The following is a 26,094-nucleotide window of genomic DNA, read 5'->3' as shown; positions in this document are numbered from 1 at the left end:
TCTTTCAGATGACCAGACCCTCTTCAATGGGTTCAGCCTGGGGAAATCACCCAGTTCCAGAATGGGGTCTAGTGAAGGCTATCAACTGGGGAACCAGATGTCTCTGAAAAGCAGATTTAAAGTTTACCCTTCACATTCCAGTAGGTGACAGAAACCCACTTTTTCTTAGTTTAAAACCATTTCTCTTAAATCCCAATAGGAGTCCTAATGGAACTAATCAACTCAGAGTTAAAAGAAATAATACTAGAACCTGGCTGAGGATGACAAAGGAAGCAATTTGATATGAGTAAAATGCGCATTTCTCCACTCAATGCAATTAGAAATATTTTTTTTTAAGGACTCTTGCTTGGCTGTTCTTGAAAAATGTAACTATTGAAAAAGAAACTGGCAAGATCTTAAGGCCTGGATCTCAGTTCCTGGCCCCAGTGATGGGTTTGGAAACTGCAGCCACAGCAATTAGGAGTTCCAATTTCCAGTTCACAGAAGGTCAGGCCATGGGGTTATGCTTGGAGCAGTTCTATACTTCCTCTGAGGAAAAACTCCACCAACTTGAGAGAATCAGGATTTGATACTGTCGAATCAGCATATATATTGTTAATGACCACAAGCAGGTTTGGCCCCAACACCATTTTTCAAATCTTTAGTGAAAGTTCAGCTCTGACTGTTTTGCGTTCTATCTGTTAACAGATGAGAGACACCGATCAGCAGGTACCTGCTATCTCCTGCGATTCCCTAGACCAGGGCTCCTCAAACCCTCATGTGCATACGAATCCCCTGGGTATCTGTTAAAATGCAGGTTTTGTTTTAATTAGTTGGGAGTAGGGCCCCTGATTCTGCATTTCTAACAGGCTCTCAGCTGGCTTTGAGTAGCAGGGCTCTAGATCCATCTACACTAACCTGGATTTTTACTATGTGACATTGATGGGTGCCCCTTGTAACGTTTGTTAATCAAATCCAATTTTCCCATTATTAATAAGAGATTATTTCTTGCCACAAAACACTTTCATGGCCTTCAGTAAAATCTGGCTTCTTCTAAGAGATAGACTTCTCTGTTCTTTATTATTGCTATTTTTTTTATGGGGGAGCATTGAAATCATTTTTATTGATTGAAACCAATTACCTACTGAATGACTTTGAAGCTAAATGATCAGTGTCTACTTCAGAACCAGCCAGAAGTAAGTCCTTCTGTGTCTATAACTTACATATGATGGTGTTTTTGTGCAATGTTACTGAATCCTCGTCTGATTTTTCTGGTAAGGGAGCTCTCCATTACTGCATGCAAAACACTTAGTAATCTACAGAAATGCCAGCCAGATTTGTGACATTAATACCTTTTACAAGTCTTACGATTCTTATGTCTCAGGGCCCACAGGCTGTCTATCTTAAAGTAAACCTGAAACAGTGCCTACTGTAGGTGTGTGTCATTGATCTTCTCAGAATCTATCCCCGAATATCTGTTCCATAGTGAGAGGCAAGGATCAGAGAAGAGGGAATCTTTGGAGAGCCAAAAACATCTCCTCTATACCAAATTGAGTGGAATTATAAGGTGAATGCAATTAGCTAGCAGTGGCGTCTATGCCGAAAACATAATCATCCCTTTAATGGGGAACATTTGCTGTGCTTGACAAACTCAGAGTGAAATGGTTGGATCCATAGGAAGGAACATGCTGAAAATGGTTTCAATATGATCCTGCTTTTTCACTCAATAGCCATTGATTGAGGGTGTCCAGCCAAAAACAATGAGAAAATGAGCCAACAATAGTCTTACCCTTTGACCAAATTTGATATAGTTGCAGCTGAAATTTGTTACATGTTTCAGGAATAACAAAGCATCCATATGGAACAAATATTTGGCAGTATGGCAGCTGATGAAACCAGGAAAAATTAGACAAATTATCAATCGCTCGCTCCCAAATTACCCAAAAAAGAAATTAGATCCATTTTCAGTAGCTTTGCTTTCAAATTTCTTCATTCCATGAGTCACCACTACCTTCTGCCAAACTAAATATGTCTATGAACGGCTGGAAACTTTAATGGAAAGAAACATAAAACTCAAAATACGTAGGAAAATTTAAGCTTCTTCATGGAAGGCCTTCATGGAAGACTAGTAAGTCAGGAATGTTTAGAGACAGAAATAATGCATCGACAATACCTTTTGTTTTGGGTAGCTTCTTGAGTTAACAAGCAATACAAAATGCATCAACCAGTCAACCAGCTGACATGACTTTAAATTAAAATGGCCTCTAAAAGGAATTAGTCCTTTCCTTCTTTGTTTTAAGTCTCCAAACCATCAAACTACTAGAGTCTATGAAGATCCATAGTCCTGCAGTCAGGTTGGTCAGATTTGGGATAAAGAGACTTGATGAAATTATCCAATGGGTGATAAAAATTGGAAAAAAAGTTCTTATGAACGGTTAAGGGCTTAAATTTTCAAAGACTATTCCGATGCATGACACCAGAAGAATATGACATAGCTGTTCACTTTGAGTTTATGGACTGTGGTTGCTATGCTACCTTCATATGAGTTTATCAAGGTTAAGTTTAAAATGTCCCGCTATGCAAAGAGCCCCAGACAGAGGGTGAGGTGACTGAATTACGGTCCTGGCTTTCCCACCAGCATGCTTTGTGACCTCATGCACATCATGTTTTTTTCTGGACTTCGCTTCCCTCATCTGGGAAGTGAGAACACTGGACCAGATTGCTCTATATGGTTCTTTCTAGCTCTCCAATTCTTCAATTTTACTTTGGCAAATAGAAACTACTTGTGTTCTCTGAGGGCTGGTGCTCTGGTTGTTATACCTATCTTGGGGCTTATTTACCAGGGATGTACCATTTGTTATGTACCTTCCCTTGCCTACCACTTTTCGTTTTAGTGTGAATGCCTCAGATGAAATAAGAGAGAGGAATTGAGTGGAGGTTCTGTTCTCAAAACCATTTTCATAGGTGGAAGCTATTGTGTGGGCTCCTGTAATAGCTCTTGAAGACTCCCTGTTGACTAGAATTAGCTTATTGTTGATCTAGGATAAGTTTTCACTGGGGCCACAGTGAAGGAGTTCCAAGGGATGACACCTCAAATAGACTTTTTTCTTCTATACCTTCAATCTCAGATCCACAACGGTGGCAGTAGCAAATGGATAGTCATGGGGTATACCCTGGGGACCAGTAGAAGGAAATAGCTTTTGGAATGCCTTTTTTAACATCAAGTCAAGAAGTTTTATTAAGTGCCCAACACTGGATGCTGTGGAGGACAGAAAAAAACTTTTAAAACTTAGTCTCTGTTTTTCTGAAAGAGCTCAAACGAGAGAGGATGAAAATTCATGGTGGCAGTAACCGGTATTTGATTGTGGTTTCTATGTCAAATGTATCTCTGGGAGCCGTTGGATGTGAAGCCTGTGAGATAGAAGAACCACATGGTCATGGGTCCATATGGTGATGAAACTCACAATTTTGATTTCATCAAGGCCATGCTCAAACAAAAAAATTCAATTCCCCTAAGTCAGGCTGTGATTAAGGAAGCAGTTTAGATGGGCAACCTGAGAGTACAAAGAGACTTTTCTGATTAGTGAGTACATTCCCTCTGCTAAACACTGCTTTTTTGAGGGTAAGCAAAAATCACCAATAGCTGACTTGGGAGAATGGAAATCTTTTGCTTATGCGTGATAACCTCAGTGACTATCTCACCACTGTGTGAAAACTTACTCTTTAAGCAAGCTCATTGTGGTAAAGTGATAGGTCCCATCTTTTTTCTGCTTCCTCCAATGAGGACATAAACAGTAATACTGAGTAAGCATTCTGAAGATCAATTAATAGACTCTTGGGTGGTCTAAATCAAAGTGATAGGTGAATAGAAGATACCAGCATGCTTTTATTTTTAATTAATAAGGTTCAGAAGATACACTGCCAAATTAGCTTTTCTAGATTAAAATTATTGCAGAACCATTGAACTAATGGTTCAATGTCACTAAAAGTTGAAGTCAAACCACTGAACTAATTTGTGGATGGTGATTAGAGGGACAAGGCAGAGTGAGTATTCAATTCAGTCCACTAATAGTAACACATTTGGTTGCCCTTTCAGTTTCCAAGCCCCTCTATAGTTGAGCCTTAACAAACCCTTGAGGTATAATATTTTTATTCCTACTTTACAAATGAGGAATGTAAGACCCAAGGAAATTAAGTGGCTTCTCCAAGGTCATAGAGCTGTTGAGGGAGCTGAGCGAGGCCCAAATGTGGAACCTCTGATTTCCAAACTAATACTTCACTGATCTTCTCTTTCTGCTTTCTGGTGGGGCTGTTTATAGACAATAAAATGACTGTGATGATACTCAGATAGGAAAGACACAAGAAGGGAAAAGAAAAACTGTGGCCCATTCCTCTGAACCAGGCTTTTTCACTCTGAATTGAGAGCTTATTTATTATATGACCAAGAAGGGAACAGCCGCAAATACTGAGGTCAAAGAGAACCAGCTTTTTTTTGTTTTTTTTTCATTTGTTCCAGGTGGTCACAATCAAACTTCTAAGCACACAGCTTTGCTCTACATCATTTCTGCCTTCCCTTACTGCTGTTACTAAAATAAATGAGTTCCATAGCTACTAGATGAAAGGGAGGGCCCACAAACACCTTTTTTTGATGGCCTATAGGAAGAGCTTTTTATTTTCATAGAGAAGCCTTCAAAACCCTAGTAACTCTTCTCATTGCTTTACTCTAGGCAATGGACCATAGACCCCATTAACCAGTGACTGATAATTAGTTTGTGTGTCACTTTCACTCATGGCTTTCCCGTCTCTCTAGTTGCTTTTCTTCTGGAGTCCAGTAGTTCTCAATGAAGCGTGATTTTGCACCCCACTCCCCAGGGGAATTTGGCAATATCTGGAGACATTTTTGATTGTCACAACTGGGAGGAGGGGACTACTGGCATCTAGAAGGTAGAAGCCAAATATTTTACAATGCACAGGACAGTCCCTCTCCCCCAACAAAAAATTATCTGGCCTAAAATGTCAATAGTGCTGAGGTTGAGAAATCCCATTGCCAATGGCACTGCTGGGGGACATGAGGGGGGAATAAGAGAATAAAGTAGAATTTTAAAACATGCCACTTGGTCTCACAAAAGGGCTGGGGCTGGGGGCAGGGAGGAAGGAGGAATGAGGAGGCTGAAATGTACAGTGTCCCCAAATCAGCTGAACCCAGAATTCCCACCCTTGGTGTTCCTTTCCCCAGTTTCATAGATAATCAGGAGCTGGTTGCATGTGGGTTGGCTCAGTACAGACTTTCTTCATCACTTGCCTCTGATGAAAGACCCATTTCATCAAGGTAAATGGCACAGAGGTAGGACCATCTTCCCAGAAATACTCACAGAATTGACTCCATGACTAACAAATTCTCAAAGTTTAAAAGCGCCTTCCAACAGCCTTTCTACTACCTCAAAAAGACCACAGGTGAAAGAGGAAAATCTGAGGAGATTCACAGAGTATTTGCTTGGAAATCTGCAAAAAAATCAGGTGTAAATTTCTTTTGGCTTAGGGCTGTCAGAGAAATCTCCAGTAAAAAAGCTGATCCAACGACTCGTCAGGCTGTTTCAGATTTTCCAGGAGCACAGCTTTGCTAAGTCATTCCAAAGCAGTTCTACCCAAGTTGACATTGGAGAGAGTGACCAAAGAGTCAGAATAATATAATATACAATAATAGTCTAAATCATGACCTGAGGTGGACTTGCAATACCCACAGCATATTGAAAAGCCTAGTGCATTGTATAGGAAGCGGGCAGGGAATCCCCTTAGTTTGTACAAATTTCTACAGCAGGGGAACAACGGTGTTAGCTTCAGTCTCAGGTGAATTTATCAGAATGAGAGCGCCACCAAGATCTATGTTCATTTGGATGAGCTTGACTGGAGGCCTCTCCTGATCATTTAAATTTACCAGGTAACTTAGACAGAGGCGTGGTCCATTGAAGCTAAAGGTGGAACACCACATGGAATCAGGAAACAGAATCAAGAGTATCTCCTACTTCTGCCACTAATTAGAAGCATGGCCTTGGACATGTCCCTTCTCTCTGAGTTTCACTCTTGATGTTTGACTAGATTATTTTTCAAGGGCTTCCAAGCTTACAACAATCTTCAATTTTACTTCCTTTAAACAATTAGGTAGTTTTATTAGAGAGATGTATACTTAATCAAGAATCAGGTTCTTGGGTGTCTTCCCAGGGGCTTCAGCTTGCCCATTTTTGTTGTTGTTGTTATTGTTGCTGTTTTTTGGGGCATGGAAACTCTTATCCCCACAGAATGCCTGAGCATTTAATGCAAAAGGTTTTCATTTAAAAGACCGTGTGGTCTCTGCTGGTTGCACAACTTCTCTTTGTGTCCATGCTGCTGCTGATCAAATATTGCAAAGCCATTAATTACCTTAGGACCAATGCAGAGGGCCACGTGCAAAAGTTCTGGCCAACTGCATAAAGCAACATGCCAGATGTAAAGTAAGTGAACGGTTTTTCTTGGTATTTAAGGTTCAGTGAAAAAGTAAGAGGGGCAGCTATGCCAAGAATGAAAAGCCAGAGCTTGCCAAGTGCTTCTTTAAGTGGCTTTAGCCAATGTGAGACTAAACAATGCATTAAATAGGCATACGACTTACTGCAGTTAAGGAATCACATGTCAAATAACAGCTCTTTGCTATGTTTTAAACATGATCTCACATATAGATAAAGACAAGTGAAATGCTCTGTTGTCATCTCCTTAGTCTAACAGCTAATAAGGCCTGGAGATTTGAACTTTCCAGGCAACCAAAAGTAATTCTTTGTGATGTAAGAGCTTGCTGATGTTTCATGGAGAGGTGTAGGATGGAACTCTGCCAGGGCAACAGCTCAGTGCAGAAACAATTTTTTTGCTACTCTGGTTGTCAAAGACTCTGACTGCATAAAAGAGGAAAGGCTTTGTAGCCCATTATTGAGAACAATGAGAAATCTCCTTGGGAGAGATTTCGCGCCTGTTTGCAGTGTGTCTAATTCTTTGGTATGGGCTGTGAAATCAGAAGAAAGTCTGCTAGAGGGATGAGGTCGGCTCTTTACAGAGGCCCTGAGGAATGCTGGCATGGTACATGATGTCTGGACTAGGTATATGGAGGCCCAGAGGGTTTGGAGAACACCAACACTATCTTTTGGATCCCAAATGGAGATATGCACCTGCTAACCACTGAAGATCTGAAAACTTCCGATACCGTTGGTCTTCAAGCAACTGGTTGAGGGGCGCCTGCACAGGTGGAAGCCTCCCATCCAAACCCCTGGCTGCTCCCACAGCTCCTTTCATGGCCAAGTTGGGGAAGACTCTTCCTGCCTGGCTCACTCTCAGGCTTATGGTGCCTTGTGACCACCTCTCCTTTACCACCTCTCTTATAGCACCCAGAGAACGATCCTTGGTCCAATAAACAGCCTTTCTTCAGTAGGTCTTTGAGAAAAACCAGCAGAACTCATAGATGCTAGAAATAAAGCACTTGAGGTTTGCCGGCAGAGAAAGAAGAAAACTTGAAGTTGGCCAGAGGAGAGGGTCCCACAGATCATAAGCCATACCCTCCTGCTCACGGGTGAGATGCAGTGCTCTGTCTGAGGGCAGTCCAGTCTGTGAAGGGTCTTGAACAGCAGCAGCTGCTAATCAAAGAAGCTTTTCTTGTGCACCCTGAGGAAATTCTATTAGTATTTTCTAAGTTTTTCTAGAAGGTAAAAAGTAGGGTCATTACATGCATGTCTCCCTCAAGCCTCCTTTCAAAGAAGTGTTCAGAATTGACACTGAACTGAGGGGTTCCTGCTCTTGATCTCTTAGGGAAGCCTGGGATTTTGGGAAGCATCTCCCTATGCTATAACACTTTGGACCTTTAAACAATGTGAACGGCCAGATGAACATGCTTCTTGGAGACAAGAGAACTTGACTTTGGTTCTGGATCCATCCAGTGAGGTAAGTCACAGAATCTCAGTGTCTCACATTTCTCATTTGTCCGATTAAGCAATAATTCTTGCCGTCAAGACTGGGGTAAAGACAAAGTGAGAGAGCTGATACAGCTGGATTTTGAAAAAGTGAATATACTAGTCAAACATAAGGCATCCTTTGTGTTACTGAAACTACTATGTAACTGTTACTACTAGCAACAGGTTTTATCAGCTGCCCCTGTAGAGAGAAATGAGTGTATAATGAATTGGGCTGCCCTGATACCTCTACCTTTGCAATAGACTCTGCAAATGATCCCAGAAGAGAGTAAATAAATATAATTGCTAATGTGTTTATGACGGTTACTATGTGCCAGGCAGAATTCTAATTTAATATTTTCTAATATATTAACCAGTTTTATGAGGTAGGCCCCGTTTTATAGATGAGCAAATTGAGGAAAAAAAGAGGTTAAGTTACTTGCTCAGTGCCACCCACCAAGTAAGTTTCAGAGCTGGGATTCAAACCCTGGATTCTTTGCAACAGAGACCACGCTTGGTCTTGAATCCTTCCCTCTCCTGCTTCTTGTAATTATCCATCAGGGAGAAGATGGTCTCAAAGAGCATTACAATGTCAGGAAAATGCAAATTATTTTCTGAATTTGCACAGAAATCATCACTTTCTTAGCAGTCCCTTGGTTGCCCAGACTGGTCCCCTTGGGCATTTTTAAATAGTAGCAAGCACTTAGGGTCAATAAAAAAACTCACTGTTTTTCTTTAAGAATATCTGTGGCCTATTAGCTTAGTGGTGCTAATGAGGCCAGGGCCAAGGTCAAATCCCACATGTTCCAGTTAGTTTCAAAGAGAAAAGCTTGACCAGCTGTCATACAAATGCATGGCTGGCTGTCTAAGGGGTGCCAAGCCAAGGAATGCAAATGGTGCAGCTCAAATCCAGCCCCACTGACAGCAATGCTAATGGTGGGTGACTGTGTCTTTGGGTGTCCCCAGAGGTGCACTCTCCTTTAATGGAAAGGCAGTCTCAATAGGCTGGGAAAAGGCTTTTAGTCAAGGTTTAGAAGCCTATAGATTCTAATTTGCCCCCTCTAATTTAATAAAGGGCAGCTAAAAAATGACCTACTTACCATCCTCACGTCCAGGAGAGTGAAAAAATGTAAAGATGAGACCTGTCAGCTCGTCCTTCCTAGTAAGGAAAAATGGCAATCTGTTTTCATGAGGTGTGTGCTCCTTTGGCCAGATGACTTGCGTGTATTTGGTCATGTCTGAGCTTCTATTTCATCCCCGAGGGGTTGGAACCCAGCTTAAAACAAAATAAAACAAAGAAGCTGGCTCCTCTTTCTTTAAGTAGGTGGGATCTCCTATCTTTGGGGAGGAAAAGAAACTATGTGGAGAAGATAAAGGAGTCTAAATGTTCTTCGGTCACTATTTAAATCCAAGGTTCTCCTTTCTTGAATAGCACCAAATCCTTGTTAATTACAACCTAGACTATGAGTCTGTTAAAGTTAGAAGAGGTCATTTACTTTAACAAAATCCCCTTGTTTTATAGACAAGGACATTTTGGCTCAGGAAGTTTAAATGCCTGCCAAAGTCATACAGCTAATGAATGACAGGTCTGGGAGTAGTTTTCTGAGCACTATATTTCAAATGAAAGAAGCTTGAGTTAATAATAATAACTTTGATCTAGGAAGGTTGTTGCAATCAATAACAATGAAATTCATTGCAAAGTTTTACTTAAACTCTTTATAAAACAGTATGTTCTAACACATGAAGAATGCCATTCATTTATTCAGACCTGTTCTTAATAACTATGCATTGGAGGTATGTTTTACAAAAGCTATAAATCTGGAATAGCCAAAAGGGCATCCAACTTTCCTTTCTAATTGATTTACTTCTCCTTTTTCCCAGACCGCCGAGGTAAAGCATATACAGTTTATTTAAGGGACTGTTTATAGACTCTTAAAACTAAAAAGGACCCCAGAAACTCGCTTTCTTTTGGTTGCTCTTAATTGAAACCATCCAAGGTGGTTGGTTGTCCGTCAATTTTTAAAGTATCTTCAAGGAGAGAAATTCCACAAGCCTCTAAAGCGCATGTTAAAATGGTTAATCACCATGACTGTCAAAAATTATATCTATGGCAAGCTTAGCTTCTCCTATTTCACTTGAAGCTCTTTTCCTCTTGCTTTGTTCCATGCACAGCGAGGTTATAACAAGCTGCTCTCTAGTAGGGTTCCATCAATCTGGTAAGATAATAGCTAGCTAGCTCTTTCCCAATGTGCCAGCTCCATTATGCCACCATTTTTCTCCCAAGACTATGAAAGTATGAAACTGGTTGATATGCTCTCTTACTATGATACATAGGGAAGGATCAGTAGTTAGCTCTTCTTTGCAAATTTCATTGCATAAAATGTCTGGGGAAGCTGCATTATTATAGAGGAACTATTTCACTTATGCTGGGAAGATGTTCACAAAACAAATAATCCAGAAGGTGGCTTCCCCTGTGCTCTAGTGGAACTTGGGCTTGTAGAGAAATAGGAACTCATTTACAGCATTGGGTCAATCTATGCAAAATAAGCATTACAAAAAAAAAAATTATTCGGAACAGTTCTGTCTCTAATAGGGTTAAATATTCTCCTTGTTAAATGTTCCAGCCCAATAAAAAAGATAGATATGGAGGCAATTTTCTTTTAGATATTTGTGTTTCAAACTAAGATCAGAAACCCCCTTCCACTATGTAAAAATCCATACATTCAAAATGGATTTGAAGTAGCTTAAAAAGAAACACACAGCCGCAATAAAACTTTGAAAATAAGGGTAAAAAAAATAATAAGAGTCGATTGACAGAGGATAGAGGTAGGGAAGACTGCTTTCCTCTAAAAAGTATTTCAAAGGCTGTAAATGCTTAGAGCTGACTTCTCCACACACAGTAAATCTCAAGGGGCAAAAAGGAAACTCAATAAAATTTGTTGACAACAGTTAATGCCTGTAAGAATAATTGGCTCAGACACAAAACAGACCATCAGCGTAGCTTGGGGAGGGCCAAAATGCTGCCTCTAAGTCATTGTTAGTATACACTGTATTCAGTTGAAAAAAGATAAAGTTTTATCAAATAGGTGGGTAAACATGAGGTGAGAATTGTCCAAAGTACCTGACAAACCTAATTCTTGATGATTCTGAAGACTAAGATCCCAAACAAGCCATGCCATTCCATTCAGCTGGATTCTGTTCAATTCAGCCCTGCCAGTTCAACAATCAAATTAGAGCTGCAGCTATATCAGCCAGGCATTGAGCTAGATAGTGGGATTCAGTGGTAAATAAATATGGCCTTTGGTATCAAGGAGCCCATTGAGAGAGCAGATCCAGATTAGGTGATTTCAAAAAATGGGAAAAAGTATTCAGGAAAAGCATAAAGGACTATAATCTATTCTTCGATGATTAGTTTTCTCTATGACACTTGATAATATTGATACTTATTTTTTTTAACCTCCCAACTAGACTGTGAGTTCCTTGAAGGCAAAGTTAATCTCTCGTTCATTTCTAGGTATCTCACTCATGCCTCGTACTGTGTCTTACACATAGCAGATGCTCCATCGATGTTTTGAATTAAAGAATTTAAAGGGGTTAACTTCTCTTGGGCAAAAAGACTAGTCCAGTTGACTAGAAAGTTAATAAGAATACTTTGGTGCATGAGGGTTTATGTCCGACAAATAATTTACATTAAGTCATGGAGTTCTATAAGGCAGAACTTATGAAACCTAGACTCTCAATAATAATAAAACACAATTTATAAAACCACTTTCTATCCAAAGTCATACTCTAAACATTAAGAGTTGCCATGTAGAACCTTCCCCTTTCAAGTTACTAAAATGGAATTAAAACACATTTGCTAAACTTTGATCCTTGGAGTAACAGAATGCCTTTCAGTGCGTTGAAATCAGTTTCCATCACAGTTGTCCAATACTCTTAACTATCTGCGTGAACATATATAAGTATCATATGGTTACTTGAGACCAAATTATTTCTTTCCATTCTCATTTTCAATCATTTAATGCAAGCATCACAGTCATAGAAAGATCCACTTTCCATGCACTGTGCATGGAAATCCTGGAGCGTGTCACACTGAACATCACAATTCAACCTGGCACATAACACAAGACACTTGGGGGCTTGGCAATCACTTAGTGAACTGGGTAAAAGGAAATGGCACAAATGGATTATCAAGACAAAAAAATCCTCTCGGGCATAATAAGTGAGAAACACTTATCCATCTTTTAAAATGTGGATCAGTAGTAGCAAAGTAAAGAATAGTGACAACCCTTCGTTGGGTGATGTTGGTGTGACACATTTGCCTTCCTCAAGATATTCTGAAGGTAAAACAAGCCTGCTATTTGAAAAGCACTCACCCAATGAAGGCTTTCATCTGCATAGCAACAGAGAATGGGATAGAATCGCTTTATTGCCAGAAAAATAAATGAATCCACTCAAAGCACTGGCTGGAAACAGAGAGTGGGAATTTGCCCATTCAAAGAGGAGAAAGCACTTCTCACTTTCTGTCACTAGTTGTTGAAAAGCTATTTGTCACCAAATCTACAATGAGTACAGACCATCAACACGCCTATCAGCCTCTTCCTTCCCATGCTCCGTACTCATCCCGGACTGCTACACACAGACCCCTCCTTCCAGCCTCACACACACACACACACACACACACACACACACACACCCCTTCCTGGGAAGAAGATGAGAGAGACTTGAAGTTTGTGAGTCATCACAGGAGCTATTCAAAGCCTAGCGGGTAACTGAGGTAAGCTGTCTACACTTAAGCGATAGGAACCTCTAAGAATGATTCATGGTCCTGAGGACCTGAGAGTCAGTTTCCTGAAACTCTCTAAACTTCCAAAGAATTATACAGAGTGAGCATCTGGCTTTCCATCAGTGTCCTGTGGTATACAATGAGACAGTTGCCTCTGAGGCAGGTTCTTTAAATGATCTGTTCCCTCAGGTAGCATGGACTCTTGTTTGTGTTTATTATTTATCTGCAAGTGTGGACTTGGCTGTCTACTTTTTATTGACTGTTGACTTTTTAATCACCTGAGACCTACTTATGGGATAAGTGACCTTGCACTTGTCAGAAATCCTTTTCCAGATGGAGACATCACTGGAGAGCTCCAGAGAAGAGCGATGTCAAAGGAAGGCAATAACAAAGACTCAAGGTCAGTTTGAATGGAGGGCGAATTAATTCAGCATTTCAGTTTGCATTGAGTGAGAGCCTGTGTATTTGCAAACGTGCCTTTCAGCAAGGGTCACCTTCTGTGTGTTCCTGGTGATTTCCTATCGCATGGAGACATCTGGGAAGGGCCCCTCCATTCTTTGCCCAAGTCCACCTTCCTAGTTTCCTCCAAATAACCTAGCACTTAAAACAGCCCTACATGTTCACATATGTTGCTACGTGCACTCACAGATCTCAAAAACCAAAACCTTAATCCTCCAGGACCATTTTGTCACACCTTTTCACTGGAAGGAATGGAAGAGTGAGGGTAGAGCAGCATAGTTGCAGGAAAGCTCAGTGGGAAGTCGTTAAAAGACAAACTGCTAAGGAGGAAAATTCCATCTGAAATCTGCAAAACGTGCCACAGCCCCGCTGAAACACTAGGCTCGCTTTAAGGTGAGGAATCTCGGAGGCTGAGGACGGCTGCCAGCCGTGGGCAGTCATTCAGTTCTTCACACACTCCCTGCGGTTGTAAATCCACAGAGCAGTGAGAAGGAGGCTACTTACTGAAATAAAAGCCCCTGTCTCCGCACACGAACTGAAGGGCGTCCACCAACTCAGCCCCACAGAGGGTCTCGGGTCCAGCCGTGGCAGAGCTGGTGAAGGTGAGCAAGAACAGGGCCAAGTAGAAGAGATGCGAGGAGGGCGTGATGTGCATCTTTACCTGCCGAAGAAGCAGAAGGAGGGTCATGCTTCCTCCTGGGTCCTTGCCAGGAGATGGGGGCGAGGCAGGGGTGCCTTTACCCTCAGCTCTCCCTTCCTGTCATTAATCAAAACTACCCGCTCCGAAGTGCAACAAGGTGTGTGAGTGACCGCAGGGCAGCGAGGGCTGAGCGGGTCTTGGCATCAGGCAACCTGAGTTGAATCCTCTTGCTACTGTGGAACCTTGGGGAAGTCCTTCCTGAACCCCTTCTTTATGGGTTCCTATTACAATTCAGTGAGATAAAATATCTAGAAACATTTACTATGTGAACGTGAAAGATGCTATTATTGCAGTGGGATCCCACACCGCTCAGAGATCCTGGTAAACCTTTGGAATCATCAAAGGTTAAATTGGGCTCAGCCCAGATTTGGGGCCAAATATGTTTTATTAATTTAAGTTCTCTCAAGATTGGCCATCCACAAATAGCATGTGCATTCATTATCGACCAGAATATTAAATTAACCAGAACATCATTCCCCAGCTACTGATTAAAGAGAATTTACTGCAGCTGAAAAAGAACTTGTGAAAATACTATATATCATTACAATTTTTTTTTTCACTTGAGAGAGAGACAGAGACAGAGACAGAGAGAAACACAGGCAGAGAAAGAGAGACTGAGAGATTTCTTACCTGGGGAAGATCAGCAATTAACAACTACAGGTAGAAGTTAAAAATCAGGAACGGGAAAAATGTGAGGATTTAGGAATGAAAGTGGCTTATGCTAAGTAGACCCTACGCCTTCTTCATTCTAAAGCCCCTCGTGTCAAGCTCAATATCAGATCAACACACATGTGGACTGTGCCTTCCATGAACAGGGCACTGGGCTCAAAACCTGCAAAAGCCTTTTTTTTTTTTTTTTTTTTTTTTAAGTCATAGGAATTCTGACTTCATCTCTTGGAGGGACTTATGTGTCACTGTAACCATTTTATAGCAGGAACCCCTGGTTGGCTTGACTTAGCAAATGATAGACATCCAAATGGCAGCCCTGCCAGAAGCAGGATTCCTGTGGCTCAAGTCTCCATCCTCACTCTCAGCAGTAGAAACAATGCGAAGGTGATCATTAAGTTTTTCCATATCGCTACTTGTGGCACCAAGATGTGGTTTCTTCTAGGAAGCCTCCCAAGGTGAGTAGCTTCACCGCCCTCAGATGCATTCCCTCTCAGAAGCATCAGCAGAGTCAGTGGCAGGATGTTAAGCGAGGGACCCTATCTAAAGGTCATGTAGTTAAGCTGGAAGCTATCATTATGCAAAGAGGCTTTTCTGAACCTCCCAGTGGTGGCAGGTCCATTTAACCCCATCACTTTTGGAGAAACAGACTCAGTCATTTATTTTCCAACCACCTTCCTTGCCCTCCATGGACTCTTAACTTAATGGCTCTCTACATCAGTGGCAAAGTTTGCTCCATCATTGTAATTAAGATTTCCATTTTTGTGGCCAGACTTTCAGCTCAGCAATTGAGAAAAAAACCCCTAAACCCCTGACTCTTGTTAACACAATGTAAATATTTAGTTAATGCTTGTAAAACTGTGGAAAATGAAAGGCCTCCTCTATTTGCAAATCCTCATAAATAATGGACATAAAATAGAAGAGGAGGTGAAAGCTTGATGGACCATTTCTTCCATTTTCTCCATAGGACCTGTTCATGGAAACCCTCCACCCCCATGTAGCCAAAGCCACGGGGACCGCTAGAAACAAGTCATCCAATCCTCATCTTTCTTAGTTATAAAATAATTGGTGGGAGTTTTCCCTTTCAATATTTCCAGTGGAAATCTCAGCCAGTCCAACCCAACTGGACTTCCTTGCCCTTTTCAAAAGAGAAAACTCATAATTGAGCTTACTGAACATACCCCACACTCTGGCAACGGGCCAGTTCTAGAATGTATGTTATTTTGCCAATCCTATTTCTCCATCCCTCCTTCTCTGTTGATTTAATAGTGATGCTTAAGGCCAAGCACCTGCAACTGTAGATGCCTTCAAGTTCTTCAGTTCTCGTGAAATCCAGGGGAAAAGGTACTCAGCTTATAGCCTTAGTGAACTGAGAACTTCATTAGAGGTCAAAATTATATTTTAGTAGTTATTTATTTTATATGACACATTTAAACCCAGCAATACATATAAATCTCTAGCATTTAAGAATGTAAGATTTATTTTTTACAGGTTTTTCCTTTCTTTCTTTTTTTTTTTTTTTTTTGCTGAGTTATGTTCTAAGATAAATATCAGCACTTATAGTTCTAGGACAAGATAGAACCTCTAGTGCATCTGCCTTTAGTTCAGGGAACAGTCCAGTACACCCACAGAGAACCAGAGAATTTATCACATTATGTTCCCCAGAAAGAAAACAATAAGGAACTTGTTTAGGAGTTAAAAGTTCGAAACAAGTGGCCCCATATGTTCATCATTTCCTGGGCCTTTTATTTTTCCAAACACAAAAGAAATGAAGAGAGAGAAAGGAAAGATCTGAGAGAGAGAAAGGAAGGAAGAACGAGAAAGAGAAGAGAAAAAAGAAAAAAATTGCAGAGCACTCTTTCTCAAAAAAATCATTCACAAATCCAAAATTTAAAAGACCTTTCTTTTTATCTTAAATAAATGGAATATCAATTGATTCCAGATGTTTGGGCTACGATAAAAATGCCCAGCAAAATTTGAGGGCAATAGTCATAAGAAAATACTCACTGTAGGTGTAACCATTTTTGTTTGTTCCAGATCTTTTACAGCAGGTCAGGGTGGGTATTATGAGACTGATGTGAATAAACTGAGGACTTAAAAGCATGTGCTGCTTTGTGGGTGGGGTTTGTGAAAGCATCTAGTTACATCTGGACACCCAGGCAGGTATGCTATGAGCCTGGGTAAACTGCCTTTTGTCCATTCAGACAATGAACAAATTGCACGGCTGGGATTTGAGTCAATCTTTTCCTCCAAATCAAGCCACCAATTTCCACTGTGTGCCTATAGTAGCCGCCCTAGACAGTGACCCAGGCTTCAGTCCTCTCCTGTGCCCTCTTCCTTCTGATTCAAACACTCGGAAATATCTTGAGACTCAGAGTACAATCAGCTTGCTAGTTCTGCCTGGCAGACACCTTTACTCATTGAATTACGTTTGAAAGACCACGTAGCTCCCTCAAACCACTTCCTGCTCCAAGTACAGGAAAAAGCAACAACTTACGGCTAGCTCTACTTCTGAAGAGTTCAGCATACACAACATGGAAAGTTCATTTGGAGTTTTCCAGACTTGTAATTAATGCAGAGATAACGCTCCACAGCCTCTTTTAAGATCGTCTAAGCAAGGAGACAAAGCCCCCAGCTCTCAGACCACATAGCATATGTGTATATTGATTTCATTTCTTTTAAAAGCAAGGTAGCCGGCATGCATCTTGGCCTCTCAAGTGCAGCAGAATCAGGTGCCCAGCAAGGATGTATCCTTAACGCCTAAGCCACTTACTTGACTAAGAAAATTCCTAGTGGTGGAGTATTTGAAAGCAGCAAATGATTACCGTACTAAGTGGTAGGGACGTTTCATGAATTGAGCCCTCAGGCAATTGCATCGGGGAGCCAGTGACAGCGGCTTAAAAGTGCTTGCAAATTGGAAAAACACAAGTCTTGAGAGAGAGAATTTTGCTGAGAATGGAAACTTGAACTAGGGCCAGTGATTGGAAACGAGAAGTCAGTGCATTGACAACGCCAGCCAAATTTACCTAAAGAGACTTTACAACACCGAGCATAAAATCAGAGTTTTACAACACGAAACCCCAAGTCCAAACTTCGCCCCTGAGAATCCTCTTCAAAAGAAAAAACTTGGAATAGCAGTTGCTAGAAAGTTTCCGCTTTCCATATACAGTATGCATTTGTTTAAATTATACGAATGTGCAAGGTCAGCAAGAGTTCTTAAGGAGTTCTTTTTCAGAAGAGCAAAGTAAACTTCACTCTAACTTTGACTCTCTGGGCGTAAGTGCAGAGAGTTCCGGGACCTTCGCTCCAAAGATCACATTTAAAAGCTTTAATATCATTTAAAATGTAACTCTTTATATGTGGCATGCCTTGTAATAAAAGTCCTGACAAGTTACACACACACAGATACACACACACACAGTCCTACATACACACGAACATGGTCTTAAAAATAAAACATCTGCACCTGCAAAAAAAAATCCAAAAGTTCATATCCATGCTCTCTAGCCCTTAACCATAGACAGGATTTAAAGGAATCTTCTATAATGACACCACTCAAGCCCTGCAGAAGTGGAGGATTTAGCATGAGTACCTTGCAATAGTTTTTACTCATACAGATATCTGTGCAAAGGCATTTATCTCCCGGAGCTATTTTTTCAGATCCCACAGAATTGCATATTCAGCAATTTATAAATAACTCCCAGTGCCGAAACAATGAAAATTCTAAAGTGAAGAACATCTCTAAGCAGAAGCAAACAGTACACAGTTTAAAGAAAATTCCCCAATGACTTCAAAGAGTAAGAAATATTTACCTTCAAGAAATCACAAAAGCAGCACTTAAATAATTGGGTTGGAAGACTGCTGATTTTTCCCATTGCTTCTGAAGTGCAAAGTCTGGAAATGAATTGGTTAGCAGGAATAATGAGGCAAAAAGAAATCCAGGGAGATGGGAGATGTTGAGAGCAATGTCACATTTCAATTTTGAGGACTTTATTCCATTGCGCAGGCTCTATCTGCTCTGAATTTAGCAGTGACAGTGAGATTTAGCAAACAGAAGAGGGATTTAGAGAAAATCCTCACATTTATCTACAAAACACAGACACTGTAGACAGGAAACAGCTGGGGGAACGCTTGCCTTCTCTCTCTCTCCCTCTTCTGGCAAAGTTATCGAGTAAGGACTTTTTTGGGCATGGTGACAAATAACATCATACCTTTGCATTTTAAAACTAGAGCACAGAAGCATTTTTTCCCTTAAAAGAATGCGTGTTAGTGACAGGGTGAGCAGACATTAAAATACCAATGCTGTCCTCTGATTAACTTTCTACTGGGCAGGAAGACATACACATCTGCTAATACACCTTACCAGTATGAAAGGAATATACTTGGAGGATGGGCAAGCAATTTTATATTCCAGAGCCAACGCAAAATTAAAAAAAAAAAAAAAAGAAAGAAATGAAAAAAAGACCATCTCAAACATACCCTACAATTTTAACCCTCAAATGACTGGGGTAAACTAGATTGGAAGACAGCACTGGGATGACCTCTCGTCCTAGTTGCCAAGTGAGGGGAATGATCTCATTTCCTAGAACCTGGAAAGGGGCGGGCAGCTTTGCAGTTGGCTCCCTTTAGGACACTGTCTAATGCTTTTTGCCCACGACAGGGCAGAGATTTTGCTGAGCTGTAAAGCCAACTGAAATAATAAAACAAAATCTTTTTCTTCCTTCCTCTACTCTGCTGCTTATCACCCCCGCCCTCACCCCAGGGGAAGGGCACCTGAGGGGAAAATGATTTTCCTGTCGTTCATATTTTTCTGCATAACTTGAACCTGAGTGTGTGTGTGTGTGTGTGTGTGTGTGTGTGTGTGTGTGTGTGTGTGCGCGCGCGCGCGCGCATGCGCACGTGAGTGCATTTTATTTCTCCCGTTTTTGTGTATTCTAAATAACACCAGCTGGCTAGCAATACCCTCTCAAGGGTTATGATGTCATTCAAATCTCTCAACTGGATGAGTGGCCGGCAACATGGTCCAAGCCAGCTGTTTTGCTATTTATAATGTATACTTGCCTTTGCCACTGAGAATCAAGTTCTGATCTTTTGTCGATATAGTTTGCACCAATTTCTCTTCGGTTTCGCGAAGTAGGAGATAAGAAAGTAGATTATGAAATAAGGTTGCAAAAGCCCAGGTCGGACATCCCACTTTCCCTAGAGGTCTGTCGGGGCATGGTTTCCCAGGGATGGTGGAGATAGTCTGGACCTTGCCTCTCTCTCTCGTGATTCTCAGGAGACCCAGTGATATTGACGCATCGACTCAAAACAGAGGTCTGCTGGAAACCCTTGTCTGGGTCTTTATGTTGTCCTGTGGCCAGGAAGTTGTTTGCAGAGGTGAGTGCCCTCGAAAGAAAACCCGATTGGTTTTGAAAGGGGGTTGAGTTTGCTCAAGGCTTCTCTGTGATTCATAACTTGTGGCAGTGTTTACCTTCGAGAAAGACAAGTTAGACATTCGGAGCGATGCCATTTTAATGGTGCAGCATATTCAGCTGATGCTGATGTTAGTGAGTGCCTACTATGTGCCCAATTACATGCATCACAGGCAAGGCCCCCCAGGGGCTTTCAGCTAAGCGGCAGAGACAGAGAGGAAAACACTGCTGTCATGTGGAGGGTATGTGCTCTTTTAAAAATACGAAAAGTGCACACTTTCTCTGGAAAGACAGGGAAGTGAAACCCTGCTGAGAATCCAGGATGGGGGAGGAGGGGTGTGTCATGAGAGGCTTTGGGGTGCAAAGTTGGGAAGTTTCAGGGGATGCGATTTGACCTAAAGAGTCTACAAATATGCATCATCAAGAGGTGGCCTGGGAGGCATCTGTAGGTGTGTGGGCAATTCCTATACTTCGAGAATAATCCAAGACTTCCTTTAATTACCTCCCCTACCTCCCCTTCACACATTTAACTTAGGACCTGATTTACCGAAGATCTGTTTTTTTCCCCCGCAGCTTTGGCAGATCACATCCTTCGTGAAAAAAAAAAAAAGTCCAACTTCCTCTCATGGACTTTGATAATGTAGATTGTCTCACACGTAGAAAGATCTGCCATTTCCACGTGTGCAGAGTCAGGTACCCGCTGAGTCTTGGTGCTGGGTGCCTGGGTCCACCGCTGGGCACCTTCACAGGTAAAGGCCGTGACTTTCCCATTGCAGTTTTCACTTTTTTTAAATCATTCCAAGATGTCCTAGGAGCTCGCTGCCCTCTCCAAGGCTGTACCCCAGTTTGATGGGCTCTTTTGGCATGCCGTGTGAACAGATCACCTTATCCCCAACCATTTCATGTAAAAGGCTGCTTCGGGAGACAGAATGCACACCGTTCCATCCGACAGTGGGCTCCTGCATTATCGACACACGGATTCACAGTCTCTTGGTTTTACCCTTAAAGGATAATTGGGTTTTAATTTATGTCCCAGTTTTTATATCACAATCAAAGAAAACTGAAATTTCAGTGAGTCGTAATTATCATCAGCTGTGCTGTGGAAACATTCCGATGTGAGCTCTCAGTTTCCAACAGGGAAAGCAATTTCCTGAAGTGATTATTGTATACTTCAATGTGGAGAATGGTCTAGATTTCTGGGTAGGGTGAGCCAGCAACAGAGCAATAATTCCTAGGGAAATGGCCATTTTCTTGGCTAATTCCAGGAGTCAACATGAAAGCCAAAGGGCAATAAATGTGCCACATGATGACTTTTTAATGACTGAGTCCTGCACCTGTTTAAGAGAAAAAGAGATGGATGCACCTATTACTAGAGGGTCCAAGGTGGTAGTAAATCTAATCCCTAGGAAAAGTTCAGGTCAAGAAGCCCCATTGGAGAGAAACATACAGGGTCGTTCTAAAATTACTGAATGATTATGTAGTCTCCTGCCTGGAACAACCTGACAGTTAGATATGGGAATTGTGTGCCACCAAAATAGCAAGGATGTGCTCATCATGAGAACATCCACTCCTGGAAATGCAGAGATTCACAGTTTCACCTTTTGCATGTGTAATGCCTGAGGGATATAAATAACTCTCCCCTAAAGCCTTCTTCTTGAGTAGCGTATTTGCATAAAGCTGCAGTCTCAGAAGACTTCTGACACCTTTCTTAAAAAAAAAAAAAAGTCGTTCATCTCCTTAAGAGCAGGCTGATTGAGATTCACAGAAAGGGGGGGGCAAGACCCCGTCCCCCACTCTTTTTGCTCAAGCCACATTCCCAGTCCTCCCCATGTCAACTGCAGAGTCGCTCATTCAAAAGGTCATCTCATATCCATGTGCAGTGGGGCAGACTCACAATTTATTTCATTAATGTCAGTGCTGACTCCTACGAAAAGCTTAGGATGGATATCTGGGGGTAAGAGGACTTTGGAACCAAATAACGGGTGAGGTTTAAGGCTTTGGGGCCACCCACCAGGCAGAGAACTTGGGGTAAACTACTGGGCCTGTCTCTTGGCTCATGGTTTGTGAGGAGGGTTGGTCTGGGAGTGTATTCTCCAATGTCTGAGATCAAGATCTGGTCAATTCAGAATGTAATACTCAGAGGAAAAGGCTGGGCCTCGAAAATACAACAGGCTGCTTAACAAGGGGACCAATGGCAGCTCCAAAAGATCTGCTCAGAAGCAGCTCTGTTAGCCCTCAGAAAGATATTTAGCTCAAAGGAACTGCTTTAAATCCTTTGAGGCGCTTTTTCCCCACAGCTAGGGAAAACAGCAATAGGGAGAAGAAATCCTCCCACTAAAGAAATCAATGCTTTCTTTTCAACATCAAACTCGGATCTTATTTCTTCTAAAATGTCAAAAGGGCAAATGCTGAGAACAGTCAGAAGCAAAACTTTTGTGGTTTGGGTAGCAAAAGAATTCTTCATAATGGCAGATGAGGAGTCACTGCATGGGGCGAGGGTGGCTTGGTGGAGTGAGAGAACCTAAGGGCTCACCACAATTGCCCCAAGTTGAAAAGAAAGTGAGGAAAGGAGACACCAATTCCAAATTTCAGGGGCAAGTACCCAAAGAACGCTTTCTTTCGGAATCGAAAAATGTGCGCGCCCTCTAGTGGGCTGCGGGGAAACTGCCACCGCTATCTTCACCGTTGATGTGTGGAATTTGGGAGGCGTGGGGAGTTTTGCAAAGCTCGGGATTCAAATATACTTTAAATCGCACTTATCTTTTGAAACAAATAAGCTAGGTATTTAATTCACTCTAGTTTTAAAAAAGGGAAGAGTGCTAAGGGGAGAAAGGAAGATGATAAACTTTACGAGATCAGGGATGACGTCTCCATCATCATGATGGCTCTACTCCCCGTGCTTACTCGTGGTATGGGCTCCAAATATTTTGTTGGTTGAATCAAAGTCTGGAAAATAAATGATGGTAAAGGTAAACTATTTCACATAAAAAAGATAATAAACTCTCTGAGAGTGAAATGACCAACTTCTTCATTTTATAAATAAGAAAAATGAGGGGTGGGGGAGTGGTGGATAGACAAGTGACTTGTTTTAATGTAACGAAGTTAGGTGCTTGCAAACCAAGCTCAAATTCAGTCCCCCTGTCCGTTCTACACTCTTTCTTCCACATCAGTGTTCAGAATGTGGGCTTTAACACTGATGGTCAAAGACATGGCATTAAAGAATCATGTAAGAGTGGAAGGGGTTCCATTTTTAATTCTCTTTCTAGCCTGAATTTACTGAGGAGAAAGTCTCAGTTTGGTACGAATCTGTCTTCAGTGCCTCTCTGACACTTGCTAATCGCCCTTTTTGACAAAACAACAAAAAAACACAAAAACAAAAAATGAACCTTAAGCCAAAAGTCTCTGCATGCAGTGGTTTTATCCAGAATTTAATAATACCGTTTTGTTTTATGGTATTTGTTTTTAAGAATACTTTCTATTTAGGGCAAGTGATGCTGTTTCTGAAGTAGATGTTTAAAATATATGTTTCTAAGTCTTAAAAAATCAATTTAAGGAAAAATATTTTTAAAGTAAGTAAATTCTATTGCAGATGACAGATAGTTCATGACAAAAAACGGTGTAATTGGTATTTGAATATCTGATGTTTGGGCATGATTGCAGTGTAACATGCTATGTGTTAGGGAAAAAAACCCAACCTAACCACTATGAAAAAAGCATGGAACAGAGACCCTGTGTGTAAAACATTCCACCATATAAATGTATTAATTACGTTTCCTGTTAATTTAGATACCCTTTAAGCTCACTCTTTTTCATTCCAGTCTTTCTTAGAGCTTAGAGATATTGAAAACGTCTTCGTAGAGTGAATAACATTTGAGTTGAGTCTTGAGGCATAAGTTCACATCCAAGATGAAAAAAAACAGTGAAGGCTATTCCAGGCAGAGGGAACAGCATGGACAAAATTAGATGGGAATGAAGAGGTTCCCAGTGCTGTGATGTGGGAGATAATGCTGCAGCCATGCTCTGAGACTCCTGCACTGTGGAGGCCCTTTAGTCTCTCCTTTCCCCATCAGTAGCCTTCACAGAGCTGTAAGACTGGAAAACAGTCTAATTCCCTCACGATTCTCTTGTAAACAAAGATTTGTATGTAACTGAATCTGTGATTAATTCTGGGAATGGCATAGTGCCTCAAGGTAAATATGCAACAGCAGACCTGGGTTACATTATAACCTTGGCCAATCTGAGTAGTGCTGGGTAAGAAGAACGAAGGTGGAGACTGATCACACAATGATCTTGCCAGAGATTCCGTTTTGAAAGATTTAATTGTAGTGTTTATACTTCGTTAAGTAAATTTTAATGGAAAAACGAAATGATTACAGTTGATAAAGATTTTCCACAATAAGGGTTGAAGCAAAAAGATCTTATTTCTGGTGAGCCCTGAACTTTCTGGAAAAACTGGTTCATCAGAACATCCCATGCTTCCTGTGGGTCAACTGAGGCAGTTTTATTGTGCTCTTTGAGAGCAGGGCACGTAGGCTCCAGCCTCGATTCTTTACTTGCAGGTGGCTGCTAAGAAACATTTCAGACTGCTTCCTGTGAGGCTTCCCTGTGTAAACAGAAGTTTGAGTAATCAATTGAGGAGGAGAAACAGAATCTAGGGGAACCCTTGGTAATGATCCATCTGGGAAGCATATATCCTTGGAGACTGTACCTCATCCTATGCCCAACATGGTCCCTTGAGGGTGGAATGAAGGTGTGCCATGGAAACACACACCCTGCTCCTTTTTACAACACCTTGGTAAAGGCCTCAGCTTCTTTCAGAGCTCAGAATAAATATTTAAACTCAGTTGTATTAGTCAGAGTTCTCCAGAGCCATGGAACAAACAGGATCTATTGCCTATCTGTCTCCTCTCTCTCTTTTTTTAAATTTAATTTTTATTTAAAAATTAAATAAAATTTTAAAATTTATATTGGAGTATAGTTCATTTACAATGTTGTGTTAGTTTCAGGTGTACAGCAAAGTGATTCAGTTATACATATACATATATCCATTCTTTTTCAGATTCTTTTCCCATATAGGTTACTGCGGAATACTGAGTAGAGTTCCCTGTGCTATGCAGTAGGTCCTTGTTGATTATCTGTTTTATATATAGTAGTGGGTATATGTTAATCCCTCTCTTGATCAATATCCTTTGAGTTGGCTCATGTAATTGTGGAGGTTTAGCAAGTCCAAAATCTTCGGAGGAGGCCAGCAGGCTGGAGACTCAGGAAAGAACTCCAGTTTGAGTCCAAAGATGGTCTGCTGGCAGAATTCCCTCTTCTTCCAGGGAGACCAGTCTTTTCCTGTTAAGTGACTTGACTGACTGGATGAGGCCCACCTTCTTTATGGAGGGAGATCTGCTTTACTCAAAGTCTACTGATTTAAGTGTTAATCTCATCTAAAAAATACCTTCTCAGAAACATCTAGAAAGTTTGACCACATATCTGGGTACTGTGACGTAGCCAAGTTGACACATATAACCACATTAGTGGTTCTCGAAAGGTGCACTCACTGGTCTTCCCTCACGAAAAGAAAACTCAAGTTAATGGATTACATTTCCCAATTCTAAGTTTTCCTCCCATACATTAAACTTTGGCTCCTGAACTTAGTGTTCCTTGGTCGTTGCCAAAAGGAAGTCACAGCACACTTGCCTTGACAATATCATTAATATTTTATGAAAATTCTGTTCATTGGTGACAAGAAGGTAAACAGTGCTTCATTTTTTTTCCTTCCACTAAGGAGAACAAGTGTGCATATGACACACACACACAGCCACACTCATACCACTAAAATGCATGCCCACAATCACACATGTAAACATCTGTGCTTAATTTCTCCAGATAATAAGTGTGTTCATTCCCTTATTTTAAAAATTGCAGTTTTGATCAATGGGAAGAAGTTTCAAGCATAAGGTAGTGTTTGGGGTAGGGTGATGTCCTTCCCGTTGGCAAAATGGAGAGAGAGATATCCCATATGCTTCTGTCCCCAGAGACTGACTCTATGCCTGGATTAATGGGGGTCCTATGACCCTTTGGGTAGCAGGATGACAAGTGATTTTAACTTTCTTCTCAATACTTTTCTGCATTTTC

The 26,094-nt window shown here is 41.2% G+C and overlaps 1 protein-coding gene across 2 annotated transcripts in view; it reads right to left on the bottom strand.

Moving 5' to 3' along the window:
* The window catches only part of IGF1 (insulin like growth factor 1), a 69,523-nt gene extending 51,060 nt beyond the window's left edge, over positions 1-18,463 (bottom strand). The window contains exons 1-2 of one of the 2 annotated variants that reach the window (XM_061204180.1): positions 18,367-18,463; positions 13,693-13,849 (exon numbers count right to left, since the gene is read on the bottom strand). In XM_061204180.1, the coding sequence (XP_061060163.1) occupies positions 13,693-13,849; positions 18,367-18,429 (220 nt within the window). In that variant the 5' untranslated portion in view covers positions 18,430-18,463. Of the gene's footprint in view, positions 1-13,692; positions 13,850-16,561; positions 16,577-18,366 lie in introns of those variants that run through there. The other variant, XM_061204179.1, reaches the window with a different exon arrangement.
* Positions 18,464-26,094: the final 7,631 nt, after the last annotated feature.

The sequence above is a fragment of the Eubalaena glacialis genome, chromosome 11, assembly GCF_028564815.1.
Source record: "Eubalaena glacialis isolate mEubGla1 chromosome 11, mEubGla1.1.hap2.+ XY, whole genome shotgun sequence".
Taxonomy (NCBI): domain Eukaryota; kingdom Metazoa; phylum Chordata; class Mammalia; order Artiodactyla; family Balaenidae; genus Eubalaena; species Eubalaena glacialis.
This window is presented reverse-complemented; position numbering and strand designations above follow the sequence as displayed.